The sequence below is a fragment of the Moschus berezovskii genome, chromosome 2 (genome assembly GCF_049115385.1).
Source record: "Moschus berezovskii isolate FMDL1 chromosome 2, NW_MosBer_1.0, whole genome shotgun sequence".
Taxonomy (NCBI): Eukaryota; Metazoa; Chordata; class Mammalia; order Artiodactyla; family Moschidae; genus Moschus; species Moschus berezovskii.
The window spans coordinates 60,010,037-60,025,139 of record NC_142461.1 but is presented as its reverse complement, the minus strand read 5'-3'; the positions used below and the strand labels follow the sequence as shown (position 1 = coordinate 60,025,139).

At 39.4% G+C, this 15,103-nt stretch overlaps 1 protein-coding gene across 2 annotated transcripts in view; it reads left to right on the top strand.

Annotated features, from left to right (window-relative positions):
- Positions 1 to 15,103, top strand: part of CNTNAP5 (contactin associated protein family member 5) — a 1,080,786-nt gene that overhangs the window by 942,642 nt on the left and 123,041 nt on the right. For both annotated transcript variants that reach the window (XM_055397661.2, XM_088842198.1), the window contains exon 19: positions 152 to 376. In XM_055397661.2, the coding sequence (XP_055253636.2) occupies positions 152 to 376 (225 nt within the window). The remainder of the gene's footprint in view (positions 1 to 151; positions 377 to 15,103) is intronic.

Genomic DNA, 15,103 nt, shown 5'->3' with positions numbered 1-15,103 from the left:
TTTCTGCCACTTCAAAATTATCGTGGGAAGCATATTCTATAATTCATGTAATCTTCACACAGTGACCGATGTGTAGGAAACAAACGGTAAACAAGCAATGATGAGTCCCCTGAATGTTTCAGTGTGTCCTTTCCTCTCTGATATTTTGCAGAGGTTTCTGCTGTTTTTGAGGCTGGCACTTCAGTGACTTACATGTTTCAAGAACCCTACCCAGTGACCAAGAATGTGAGCCTGTCTTCCTCAGCGATTTACGCAGATGCAGCCCTATCCAAAGAAAACATTGCATTGAGCTTTGTGACAGCCCAGGCACCCAGCCTCTTGCTGTATATCAATTCTTCTTCTCAGGACTTCCTGGCTGTCCTGCTCTGCAAGAATGGTGAGTTCCGATTGCATGAAGCCTGTGGAGTGTCATTCTGGACTGGAGGGCCAGTGCATGCCCTCCAGAACTCTGCATAATTTCAGTTTTAATTTGGTCTCACTGGGCAGCTTATTTCCAGATCTCCAGACCAACCTTTGGTTGTGCTTTACCTAATGAATTGCCTTGGTACTCAGGACCTATGTCAATTTACTGCTGAAGTTGCAAACGCATTGATTTTAATTTACTTTAACTATGTAGCAGTCATTCTTTATTATTTATTCTGTGCTGGAATCCATTAAGAATAAAGGAGATCATCAGCATATCTGAATTTCAGAAGGACACACATCACATATATCCTGTCATCTGTGCTGCAGGATCCTTTACTGAGGGCTGTTAAAACAATTGGCATAAATGCTGACTGTATTAATAGAAGGTGATTGCCTCAGTCTTAAAGAGAAGCAATATAAGTGAGTCATAACTTTGTGGTGGAAAAGGCAATGGCGACCCACTCCAGTACTCTTGCCTGGAAAATCCCATGGACGGAGAAGCCTGGTAGGCTGCAGTTCATGGGGTCGCACAGAGTCAGACACGACTGACGTGACTTAGCAGTAGCTGCAGTAACCTTGTGGAGTATGGGGCTGGGTGCTGGGAAACAGGTGTTGGAAAGAATGTGGGCAAAATGAAATATGCAAAGATTAGAATAATAAAGGGATGAAAATCCAATTCATACAAGGAATGTTGATGGAGATCAACATTGAACATTTTGACATCTGTTAGCAGAAGCCAGGTTTCCTCCTCATATGACTTAATTCCACCCTGCAGTGATGAGAATCATTTATGTAGTCATGGCCAAGGGCACTTGGAGATCAAAATCCTAGAGAATAGTTAGAACAGTCCAAGAGGGCAGAAGTGGAGAGCCATATATTGTGTTCTCAAGGAACTCATTCTTATGATCGAGAATATCTTTCTTCTCTTGTAACCTGCTATATAGTGAGATGAGTTTGGGCTTTGGGACCATCAACCACAGGGATGGACTATGGGGGTGGGGAGGGTGGCATACAGGAAACCAGGGACACACTCTGTGCCCTCTCTAGACCTTAGATGGAAACTCTAGAAATTTCTCTTCCTCTCTTTTCCTTGGATTTATTTTTCTAGGTATCATCTTGCTTTCCAGCTTTTTATGACATAGAAAATTAACAATAATATTCAGACCATGGGTTGAATTGGGCCTGATTTACAATAGTAGTAATAATGGCTAGCTCTAAAGGACTCATTCATTCTAAAAGCAACATGGAAGGGAAGAAAAAAGAAATAGGGATAATGAATGGTCAACCAAGTCTCTTAAGAGACTCTACAAGAGAAAAGGAAAACATTGCATGTTATTAGACCTCTTATTTATTAGCAGATTTTATATGATTAGGACCAAAATAGCAACATGTCAGTTTTTTAATCTTGCCACTATAATATCTTTGTAAGGTCAATAAGGCTGGCTGAGGACACGGAGGCATGGATTAACTGATTAACCATGAGTTAGGCCAGCCAGCTAACTCTTGACAGCTGGGACCAGATGCCGGGTCTCTGGATAATCAGTAATCTTTCCTCTAAACTCGATCATTCTCCTCTGATGTGATTGAATTATAGTCAGATGGTTACAGAGAACTGAAATGAAAGTTTTCTTCCAAAGCATGTTTTGGCTATGGTTCTATGGGCACGTCTGTATCTATCTTTTTATGGATACAGATATTGCATATAAAAAATAACTATATCAGATTACATATCTATTACTCTGTATACTCTATTATATATATATATAAAACTGTACACCTGGGCACTATTCTAATTAAAGTAAAGAGCACTTAGGCCTCACAATAATCCTGTGTGATTTGTGGTATTAATATAATCAGTATCTTAGGGTCATAGAATCTAATGCATATAGTTGTTGTTCTTTGTTGTTTAGTCACTAAGTCAAATCCAACTCTTTTGTGACCCCATAAACTGTAGCTCACCAGATTCATCTGTCTGAGGATTTACTACTGAGCCACCAGGGAAGCCCTAAGGCAAGGAGACAGACATTGAATAACTTGCTTAAAATGCCACAGAGCTGGGTTTCAGTCATTCCTCATAAAGTCTAGTAGGTAGTCTGAAGCCTAAGGGATAAATTAAAAATGTAATATATATGTGTATATATATATTTAAACAAATTGCTTGAAAAGCAGCACATTTTAAATAAACTTAATTGGGAAGACATTCTTTTTTGTAATTGAATGGTAGGTGGTTTACAATGTTGTGTTTGTTTCAGGTATCCAACATAGATTCAGTTATATATTAAACCATTTTCTGTAATTAATTTGTTAGTCACTTAGTCGTGTCCAACTCTTTGAGACCCCATGGACTGTAGCCCATCAGGCTCCTCTATCCATAGAAATCTCCGGGCAAAAATACTGGAGTGGGTAGCCATTCCCTTCTCCAGGGGATCTTCCCGACTCAGAGATTGAACCTGGGTTTCTTGCACTGCAGGTGGATTCTTACTCTCTGAACCACCAGGGAAGCCCAGTTATATATACATATCTATTAGTTTCAGATTCCTTTCCCTTATAGGTTATTATAAAATATTGAGTATAATTCCATGTGCTATACATTATCTATTCAGATTATTTTACCTTATTGGTTATTACAAAATATTGAATATAGTTCCTGTGCTGTATAGTAGGTCCTTGTTGGTTGGAAGGCATTCATGAATTCTGTCTTAACCTCTATTTTCTTATACTCTAAAGCCTCACTTCACTAAAAGCTCTGCCTACCCTAAAGGCAATTTACATGCTTGAAACCCCAGCTAAATGCTGGAAGCAAGGAGATACATACGCCGTGTTTGTCGGCTTAAGCTTAAATCTCTGGGCTGGTGTAAAAGTCTTACGGATCAGTCTGCTGCTGCTGCTGCTGCTGCTAAGTCACTTCAGTCGTGTCTGACTCTGTGCGACCCCATAGATGGCAGCCCACCAGGCTCCCCCATCCCTGGGATTCTCTAGGCAAGAACACTGGAGTGGTTTGCCATTTCTTTCTCCAATGCATGAACGTGAAAAGTGAAAGTGAAGTTGCTCAGTCGTGTCCAACTCTTAGTGACCCCATGGACTGCAGCCTACCAGACTCCTCCATCCATGGGATTTTCCAGGCAAGAGTACTGGAGTGGGTTGCCATTGCCTTCTCCACAGGTCAGTCTAATATATAACAAATAGATTTCCAAACTGTGGTTAGTAATAGAGTGTTCTCCCTCCCCTCACTCAGTTTCAGAGAATTACTATTCCCCACCTCCACCTCATTCCACCCCAAGTTTCTAGGAAACTCTTGTTGAAGTAAGTAGTGCTGGAAGACACAGTGATTCAGGATGCTGGACATTTCCTGCCATCTCTTTTTCCTAAAGAGAAACAGCTAAGATGTGTGCTCATTCATTCATTCTTTTTTCTAACTGAGCTTTACAATGTTGTACAACAAAATGAATGGAATACACGCATACATACATATATCCCCTTCCTATGGGACCTCCCTCTCATCCCCACAATCCCAACCCTCTAAGTCATCAGAGACAACCAACCTGAGCTTGTGCTATTCAGCAGATTTCCACTAGTCATATCTTAATGCTACTCTTTCAATTCATCCCACCTTCCCTTCCAGCCCTGTGTCCACTAGTCCATTCTCTACATCTGAGTCTCTATTCCTACCCTACAAATAAGTTCATCTGTACCATTTTTCTACATTAAACATGCATGTATTAATATATGATATTTGTTTTATTTTCCTGATATTTCATTCTGTATGACAGACTCTAGGTCCATTCACATCTCTACAAATTACCCAATTCCATTGTTTTTTATATCTGAGTAATATTGTTTTATTTATACATATCACATCTTCTTTATTCATTCATCTCTTGCTGGACATTTAGGTTGCTTCCATGCCCTGGCTATTGTAAATGGTGTTGCTCTGAATATAAGGGTGCATGCATCTTTTTGAATTATGGTTTAATCTAAGTATATGTCCAGGAGTGGGATTGCTGGGTCTCTGAGTCATTACTAGTTCCCCAGAACAGGATCGGGACCTAGGGGGACTGACCAAAATAAGCAGGATACAGTATACAGTGCTGTCTCAAAACAAGAAAGAAGCGACTCAAACACAACCTTCAACTTTTTCAAAGACAATCTAGATAAAGGGACTTCAGTTGCCCAGATTTCTCAAGCAATCTAGCTGTAAGTTAGATTTTGCCTAACTTTAAGGATGAATTTACCAGAAATTCAGAGATTATAACTGTAGAGTAATACACCTGGTAAAGAATCTGCCTGCCAACACAGGAGATGTGAGTTAGATCCCTGGGTTAGGAAGATCCCCTGAAGAAGGAAATGACAACCCACTTCAGTATTCTTGCCTGGAAAGTCCCATGTATGGAGGAGCCTGACAAGCTATAGTTCATAGGGTCACAAAAGAGTTGGACATGACTTAGCAAATAAACAACAACGAAATACGTTGTGTGACAGTGTTTGTCATTGGAGTCTTAAAAAAATAATTACATGATTTGTTAGAGAAACTATGATAAGAACTCTAGCAGTGGATGGCAGAGAAAAATAACCTCTTAATATCTTGGCAAGTTTTAGATTTGGTGATTCTCTTTTCTGCTTCTATATAGTCTTACATTTATACTTCTTTTTACTAGAGCTTCATTCATAGACTTGGAAATGCTTCTATAAGGAGTTAAGAATTGGTATTCTATAAGTTGGGCTTCCCAGGTGGTGCTAAGTGGTAATGAACCCACCTACCAATGCAGGAGACTTAAGATACTTGGGTTTGATCCCTGAGTAGGGAAGATCCCTTGGAGAAGAAAATGGTAACCCACTCCAGTTTTCTTGCCTGGAGAATCCCATGGACAGAGGATCTTGGTGGACTACCATAGGGTTGTGAAGAGTCAGAGACAACTGAAGCAACTTAGCGCACACACATTCTTTAAGTTAATAGCATTCTTTAATATTTCTCTTTAATTTTATATTGGGGTTGCAAAAGAGTCAGATGTGACTTAGTGACTAAATAACAACTAATAGTTGATTTACAATGTTGTGCTAGTTTCAGTATTCAGCAAAATAATTTAGTTAGGCATAGTCATATATTTATTATTTTTCAGATTCCCTTCCATTATAGATTATTACAAGATACCGAATATAGTTCCCTGTGCTGTACAGTATGTTCTTGTCAGTAGTATAAAACACACAGTAGTGTGCATCTGTTAGTCCCAAACTCCTATTTATTTCCCCCCCACATTTCCACTTTTGTTATCATAAGTTTGTTTTCTGTTTCCAGTTTGTAAATAAGTGCATTTGTATTATTCTTTTAGATTCCACTTATAAGTTATATCATATGATATAATATCTGTCTTTCTGTCTAACTTACTTCATTTAGTCACAGAGAACAATACCTGTCTACTTCATAAAGCTGTTAGTAAGAAAGATGAGTTACTGTGTAGAGATGTGCTGCTGATATTAGAAAATACTATATAGCATTTGTACACAATTATTATTACTGCAGGTTTGTAAATAGTAAGCCCACTAGCCAAGATTTTATTATTACCTTCATTTCTTCCACAGCAACATCAATAAAAAGAGATTTAATTCTTGAAAACAAGGGTTCTTACATTCCCAGTGTGTTCACAGTATCAGGTCACTAATCTCATTGCCAGTGAAAGATATGGAGAACACTGAATTGTAGCAAATTAGAAATATTTCTAATACAACTTTGATACATTTCAGTGGAAAATATGCCTCCACAAATATTAATGGAAGTAAAGAATACTTGCAGATTAAAAAAAAAAAAAAAAAAAAAGAGTGGGGCAGCAAAGATAGTAAACTTTGGGATAGCAATTAGGAAAACAAAGATAGTTAATTTGAGAGAGTCTCTGGCAGGAATTTAAAAACTTTTTATTGGTGTATAGTTGATTTACAATGTTGTGTAGTTTCAGGTGTACAGCAATGGAAAGGATTTTATAATAGGATTGATTCACACCTTCTGAGGTGGATGGAAATGTTTTCTGTTAGGACAGCTTTCTTAACCTTTCTTTGATTTAAGACACCTTTGGGAGTCTAGTGGAAATTATGAGAAGAGGGTCACTCTTAAAATGGGTCTTTCTTTGTTCTCAAGAGGAAGAAAATGCCCAGGGCCAACATCATACAAAAAGGCTTCAATTTTGGCACTCTGGGTTAAGAAGCCAGGGCCTAGAGACTGGTAGATGAGCTGTATAAATATTGAACAAAATTCCTGGCTTGCAAATGTATTTAATAAGGGCATCCAGGCCAGAGGAGACAGAGCAATGGAATTCAAAGCCATGCTTGTAAGTTTCTCCCTGGCAGGGTTTAATCTGGCAGCTTTAGAATTTTCCTTTGTCCTTTATCATTGTTCTTGAATTTTCTCCAATTAGAGACATTCAGGTTAAACTGTTGCTGTCTTTTCAAATGAAAACAGGTTCTTCCTAAAGAAAGAAAAGGATTTCAATTTCTGAGATGGCAGAACAGAGGCAGAAAGGGAGACATTTTTGGGTCAGAGAGTCCTTAGGAAAGAGAAAGCAACTGTGCTTCCAGAACCTGGGGTTTGGGACCACAGGCAATGGCAATTGGAGGAAAGGGAGCAGTTGAAAGAGGAAAAGACTTTAGAGAAGATGAGAATGTTCTGAATAGACATTTAATTTTCACAGCATTTTATTGAGTGATGGCTCTGCCTTCCTTCAGTACCAGGAAATTCTCCTTCAAACTTGTCATTTAACAAATATTCACAGAGCACCTTCCTTGTGGCAGGCACTATTTCATGTGTAGGAGAGACAAAGATAGACAAGATCTTGTCCTGCCCTTAACCAGCCTAGTCTAGTGACAAAGAAAAAAGCAAATAAAGGCAACGATATGTCATATGTCATGGCTAGCATAGAGGCCTGTTTCAGGTAGAGTGAGCAAGTCTTCCTGGGAGGCAGGGTCAGAAAACCCTTCATGGAGGTAGTGACTCTTAAATTGGTCCCTGAAAGATGTCAGTGTTCTTTACGCGACGTTATACTTGTTAATAACATAAGTTGTTTTGATTGTTCCTCATTTTCTCCTTTTTATTCCCAGTACATATGAAATATTTTTTTAACCAATCAATTTCCTTTTCTACTCTTTTATCATCTGTTCTTCTTGACTCTTTGATGGCAGGTTTAAAAAAAAATAAATTTAAAATGTGTGATCATTTTAAGACCATCAATCTGGCGTGAAATCACTTTTGTACAAAATCTAAACAGGACTCCAGGTCACCTTCCCTCTGGCTCCTCAGCTGCCCTCCAGCACCAAATGGTATATCTATCTGACTTTCCTTTGGCAGTTTCTTTTTATCATTTTTTTTCTTTTTTTTTTTTTATCGCATATCAATATATTCATAAGATGCACTGTCTGCATTTGTGATTGAACAAAGCTTGGAGGGAATAATGATGAACCCAGACACTTCACCTTTGGCACAGGCTGATTCAAGGGAGATAGGGATGAAAAGGAATCCCGAGAGGGAGTGTCTTCAAAGTATAATCCTCAACAGCTGTAGCCAGGGCTACTATGGCTACTTTCTCAAGGGAGACTTTCAAAGTTTCATGCTACCCCCATCACCCTGTCTCTGACACTGGCATATGCTTGAGATTCCTCAGAGTCACAAGAATTCTGATAAACAGCTTGAGAAAACATGCATCTGAAGACATGTCTCCTTGGCCTAACTAATCCCCGATTGCTTTTATCTCTGAGCTTGTACCAAGCAAGCTGCTTGGAATTTAAAATTCCCAAGTCTTTTTATATCACCAAGACTTTGTTTGGGTTGGCTCATTTGCTACATTTCTGAGCTTTTGCATCATCTCTTGCTTGGGGATACCAGGTCCTGCTGGACCTCTATCCTCTACATCACAATAATATGACTGTGACCTTGAGAAGTCACTTCCTCTAGAGGAAGGACAGTGATACAGGCAGGAGTAAATGGCATCTCCAGTATCATCATTCAGTTAGTCCACCATGCTGTGGGGTGGGCCTGAGAGGAGAAATGGAGATGTGACAAGTAAAACTGAATTTTGGTCATGATTCTTAGGTCTGTAGTCTTTGTTGTAGGAGCTAATGTTTTTGTGGTGTGCTCAGAAGTCCTTGAGGATTATTAATACTCTGGACTGAATCATATCCCCATAAAAGGCATGTTAAAGACCTGACTCTACTGTGTCTGTATTTAGAATAACGAGATAATGAGGTTAAATGAGGCCATAAGGGGGAACCCTGATCTGATAGGGTTAGTGCCAGACCAGACCTTTCTTCTCTCTCACCCTCTTTCTCTCCTCTTTCTCTTTCTCCCTGTCCCTGTCTCTCTCTGTGTTTCTATCACTGCCATGTGGAATCACAGTGAGAAGGTGGTTGTCTGCAAACCACGAATAGACTTCTTATCAGAAACTGAATTGACTGGCTCCTTGGTTTTGCTGGCCTCCTGGACTGTGAGAAAATAAAGTTTTGTTGTTTGGGTCATTCAGTCTATAATATTTTGTTATAGAAACTCAGTCAGTCTAAGGTAAAGATCAAATGAGATGATGCAAGAGAATGGGCTGCATAGACTGTAAAGTACAAAACACCATGTATTTTTTACTCATGATTACAAAATAATATGAATTATCTGCATGCTTGTGCGAACATGCATGTGAACTGTAGGCTTCAAGATAACTTGGATGCAATTTGAATACAAAGAGGACATAAACATTGTTCAGTCACTAGAGTCAGAGTATCTGATGAATCAGGCATTCCCCTGAAGAAGGAAAAAGATGAGACATGGGTCCCCACCCTTCACATAAACTGCTGTCACCAGGCGCAGATGGCAGCTTTTGATGTACAAAAACATGACATCAGGAAAAAACACTTTAAGAATGACTTTCTCAAATGCCATCTGAATGAGACCTTGGGAAACTTTCTGATGTTTCTAAAAGAAGGAGAGAGGGAAAAAACCAAAATAAAACAAAAGAGCAAGGTATATGCATAGGATGGATAAAGAGAGTTCTTCATCCTACCAGGCCCAGCAGGACACAGCTGAGGAGACACAGTTAAGTACCTAGGAAATGCCCTCCCTCACCTCCAACCCCTTGGACGGTGAAGTGGGCTGAACAGCTTGTGCCAGTGTCTGGGAAATCAAAATAGAGGGAATGGCAGCTACTGACTCTGTGTGCCAACCTCTTGAGAAGAGAGGTAATTAAAGTCTAACATGGAAATAAGATGAACAAAAATAAGAAAATACAATTCAATCTACAAACATCTATTGAATACCTACTCTGCACTACAGAAGTGCATTTTCTCACAGTTCTGGAGACTGAACATCTGAGATTAGTGTGCCAGCAGAGTTAACGTCTGGCGGGGAGTCATCTGTTTTGCAGACACTGCTTTCTTGCTGTAGGATCACGTGGCCTTTCCTCAGTAAAAGAGAGGAGAGAAGAGTGGAGGAGCTCTATACTGTCTCCTCTATAAAGTCATTTTTCCTATTAGATCAATGCTCAACCCTTGTAATTTCATTTAACCATAATTACTTCCTTAGAGGGTCCATCTCCAAATACAGCTACACTGAAGATTAGGGCTTCAACATATGAATTTGAGGAGAATACAAACTTTCAGTCCCTAATAACTATCATGAGTTGGACAAACTGTCCTTGATGCTGAAAACTGAAAAAAAAAAAATTAATATGGTATAGCTGGCTTCTGGGTGATTCTTGAGGTTAGTTTCCATATATAATTGATTTTCATAATGTTAACACCTAACAGAGTACCTAGCACATAGTTGGCCTCAGTATTCTTGGATGGAATTATGTATTTTGAATCTAGTATGAGAAAGAGGGATGTACTTAGTAAGTGTTGGGTGATAATCAAAGACTACCATAGACTCTATGAGGAGACTTTATAGATTTACAGACATCACTTTGCCAACAATGGTCTGCATAGTCAAAGCTATAGTTTTTCAGTAGTCATGTATAGATGTGAGAGTTGGACCATAAAGAAGGCTGAGCATGAAAGAATTGATGCTTTTGAATTGTGTTGGGGAAGACTCTCGAGAGTCCTTTGTACAGCAAGAAGGTCAAACTAGTCAATCCTAAGGAAAATCAACCCTGAATATTCATTGGAAGGACTAATGCTGAAGCTGAAGCTCCAGTACTTTGGCCACCTGATGCCAAGAGCCAGCTCACCGTAAAAGACCCTGAAGCTGGGAAAGGTTGAAGGCAAGAGGAGAAGAAGGCAACAGAGGATGAAATGATTGGATGGTATCACCAACTCAATGGACATGAGTTTGAGCAAACTCTGGGAGATGGTGAAAGACAAGGAAGCCTGGTGTGCTGCAGTCTATGGGGTTGCAAAGAGTTGGACATGATTTAGTGGCCGAACAACAATATGTTGAAGAGAGAGGGCAGGTCTTCCCAGGACATCCAGAAAACACCTTAGTGATTATGGGCATAAATATAAATTCTATTAATGTCTTTTAAAATGTTTTTCCTGAGATCCTACTCTGTCCCCTGTAATATACCTGTTGAGTGGCAGCTTGTTTGGGCAGCTGGGTTCTGTGGAGCTGACTTGATTTGATTTTCTTTTTTGGAGGCTTCTTTGGTCTTCTCACTTTCGTTCTTTCCAAGCTTTTTTTTTTTTTTTAATTTTTATTTAATAAATCGTTCTTTCCAAGTTTAAACCACTCTTCAGAAGTGTTCCAGGAATTGAGTAATTGTTTATTTCATCAAGCCTGGTTGCTTACAACTGTCTTGAGTGTGTTTAGTGTGAGAATCAGGAGAAATATTATCTGCTCTTAGGCTTCATTGCTGGTAAGGAGAGGAAAGGCCTGCACTGAGTGCCTTGGTTTCTTCATCTGTAAATTTGGGATAATTGCAGTGGTCAGGGGTCTCACAGCAGTGTTCTTGAGGATTAATGAGATCCTGTTTGTAAAGGGTCTGAAGGAAATCAGATGAAAAACGTGGGATAAAGACAAAGAACGGTTATTACTAAACAGACCAAAGAGCTGGCTGGTGACTGAGCACCCTTGATTCTCCTTTTTTAAAGCCTATTGGAAAGGGTTGAGAAACTCTAATTAGAGGCTTATAGATTAAGAAAGTAGTTGAAGTTAGTGTGAAGAAAGCTTTTCTCAGATAAAAGACATGTTTTTATTCTCCTTTGACCACTTGACCTGTAAATACTTTTATCTCGAGATGTGGAACAAATTCAGCAGAAGGCCCAAGCCCAGCGCTCATTCAGTTTTCTGTGCAGTTAATTACCTTTTGTGCAGCCAGTCAGTCTTGGATTATCATTATTGCTCTTAATTTAAAGTTATTGAAAATGTGTTCCCACTTTAATAAGTAGCTTGACCTCTTGATGCCTAGAAATGAAGGCTCTGGAAACTGGATCCTCTGTCTAGCACTGAAGTGCGGGGAATGGTGAACAAATTCTAAACCTCAGAGTCCAGTTTAAATTCCCACCACAATCCTCAAGAAACCTCCTTCAACCTCTCGACTAGAATATAGTTAATAGCAGGCAATTTTAGAAAGCACTTAATGTGTGCAGAGCTGCAAGTTTAGCACTCTACATACATTAATTCATTTAATTCTCATCCGACAGCTATGGAGTCTGTGTCATTTTTCCATTTATAGATGAGGCTACTTAGGCATAGAAAAGTTAAATGACTTATTCAAGAACACACAACTGAACTAGTAGGGCTGCAAATCGAACACTGCTAGGCTAACCTTTTATTTTATAAACTGTTTTGCTCTATACTCTGACCTCTCCTTGAATTGTGTACACCACTCTCATGAAACCTATCAGTTTCTCTTTGGTGTTTGCTTTAGCTTTCATTTAATGTGTGTGTACTGTCACGAATGCCATATTCACTCTGCAGCACCTTGCTTATGGTACTCTATTTAAAAGGAAGGCCAGACATGGATTGGCCTAGAGATTATATTATTAAGTGAAATAAGTCAGGCAGAGAAAGACAACTATCATATGATATTGTTTATATCTGGAATCTAAAAAAATGATATAAATGAACTAATTTACAAAACAGAACTAGATGCACAGACATAGAAAACAAACTTATGTATACCAGAGGATATGAGTGGAGATGAATTAGACTTTGAGATTAACATATACACACTAGTGCATATAAGATAGGTAAACAACAAGGACCTAGCACAGGGGATTATATTCTATGTCTTGTGATAGCCTATAGTAGAAAAGAATCTGAAAAAGAACATATACATATGTGTGTGTGTGTGTAAAACTTAATCTCTGCTATATACCTGAACTAACACAATAGTGTAAATTGATTATACTTTAATGTAAAAATGGTAATATAAAACAGATGGGCCAGATATAAATGATGGGGCAAAGTGAGAGGAGTGCTAAAACCCCATTGGAATATTTGGGAATGCATTGCCAACAAAAGACATTGCCAGGTATCTCTCATATTTGGCAAACTGCACTGTGGTGCACACTGAAACACAGGGCTATCAAGTGGGAAAAAGCAGCATTCCTTACTGATGCCAGTTTCTATGATGCAGGTTGCAGGGACTAGCCGAAGACCCAGCACTGAGACTAGCCAGCTAAGCTTGGCATTCACTCCCAATTGAAATTTTGAAGTGAAATACTGCATGGGGGAGTGCTCCCTCCTGAGAGCAAGTGAGTTTACAATTATTATTAATCATAGGGAATAGGGCTTAGCAAAACTTTTCTGAAAAAACTTTTCAGAAAAATACCATGTAAAAAGGGCATGCTCTTATTTGAATGTGGAGTATAAAGGCACAAATTTATTGTTACTCTCTTCTTAAACCGCTCCACTGTGACACAAAGAAATTTAAAATTTTTGAAATGTAGGAACTCAAAAAGACAAAACGGACAAACGAGAGAGCTTAGGGTAGGATGGAAATTGGCAACAGATGGAGGTTAACAATGCTTCCTTTCAGGTCTCTTTGAAGGCTAACACTAACAGGAAGGCATCCTGGGGAGGTTCAGACCTGGGTTGGTTTGTGCTCCACAGAGGCTGCAAAGAGACATGAAGTTGGGGCAAATGCTGTTAAATTTGTACAGGGAGATGTTGACTTTCGGCCCACTTTTCTGTGTTCTGCCCAGGAAGCAAGTTCCTTTCCCCTCCATCTCATGACGTTAGAGATTTATTGTGTAACTTATAGGAAATGAACCATGAGGGATCAAAGCTGTGGGGGCAAGGTTGAGAGAGATGCAGGGCTGGAGGTAGAAATAAAGTGACTTTCTGTACACTGGGAGCTGAATTACTAGCTTTATTTTTGCCCTCTTCCAAGAGCATAATGAGAATTTTCTTTCACTATGCAAAAGATGGGAAGTTTTTTCCATAGAACACCCCAACTTCTCCATAAAAATAACCGCATGCTTGCACAGTTGGAGCAAATTCTGGACAAAAAATTTAAAAAGAGATCAAGGGAAAAAACTGCCATTTTGAGGGACCTGGACCAATAGCAGGGGAATGGGAACAAAAGCAGGGTACTGTATAAGGTCTGCTGTATATGGCACCACTAAGGGGCTGGGCAAACCACCTAAGCCAATTTTCCAGCCTGACCCCTGAACACACTCTTCACCCTTCATAAGGAACCAACAAGCCCACTGTCAACAAGAGAACTTGTTTTTCTCCTTGCCCACAGCAACAGAAGGGGCCCCAATAAAGCCTTTCCTGAAAAAAAAAAAAAGCAATTTTTGTACCTCCCTCCATTAAAAGCATATCACCCCCTGCTGAAATGTCCAATATGATTTGCAAGAAAGAGAAAATAGTTAGGGAAGGGCCATTAGCAAAGATGTAATTGAAACACTTTATAGGATAAAAGATATCTCACATGAATGTTCACTACCCTACATAGCACAATTAACAGTAGAAGACATACAAAGGCAAAATCTTAAATTGGCTAAAAATGAGATCAAAACTCAGACTTGCATATGACTTCTCAACAGAAACACTGGAAGTTCAAAGATAATGGAAATGCATATTCATAATTCTAAGGGAAAATGAGTTTCAAGTGAGGACTCCATCTTTAGTCCAAAGATCTAATTAAATATGTATTCATACGTAAAAGGGCAGAGTTATCTTGCATTGTCCTTTAAAACTGTTTTGGCACCTTTATTAAAACACTGCTTGATATGCATATATTAGTTATCTAGTGCTGTATAAGAATCATTCCTGAATTTAGTCATTGGCATTCCCTAGACAAAACAGTGAGGAAGGGAAGGAGGGGAGAGAGAAAGATTGGGTAGATACACAAAAGAAGTGTATTTCATATTGAAATCAACATCTCTTACAGCAGTGTGAACTAAAACTTGGCACTTTCCATTTGCCTTGACAAGGATTAAATCATAAGCCCTGCACTCAGTGACCTTCAACAACTCCTAAAGGGAGTTCAATGTGGAGAAAAGATATCAGGCACTCTGTGCTTTGGGATGGAGAAGGCAATGGCACCCCACTCCTGTACTCTTGCCTGGAAAATCCCATGGATGGAGGAGCCTGGTAGGCTGTAGTCCATGGGTCGTGAAGAGTCGGACATGACTGAGTGTCTTCACTTTCACGCATTGAAGAAGGAAATGGCAACCCACTGCAGTGTTCTTGCCTGGAGAATCTAGGGACAGGGGAGCCTGGTGGGCTGCCGTCTATGGGGTCACACAGAGTCAGACACTACTGAAGCAACTTAGCAGCAGCAGCAGC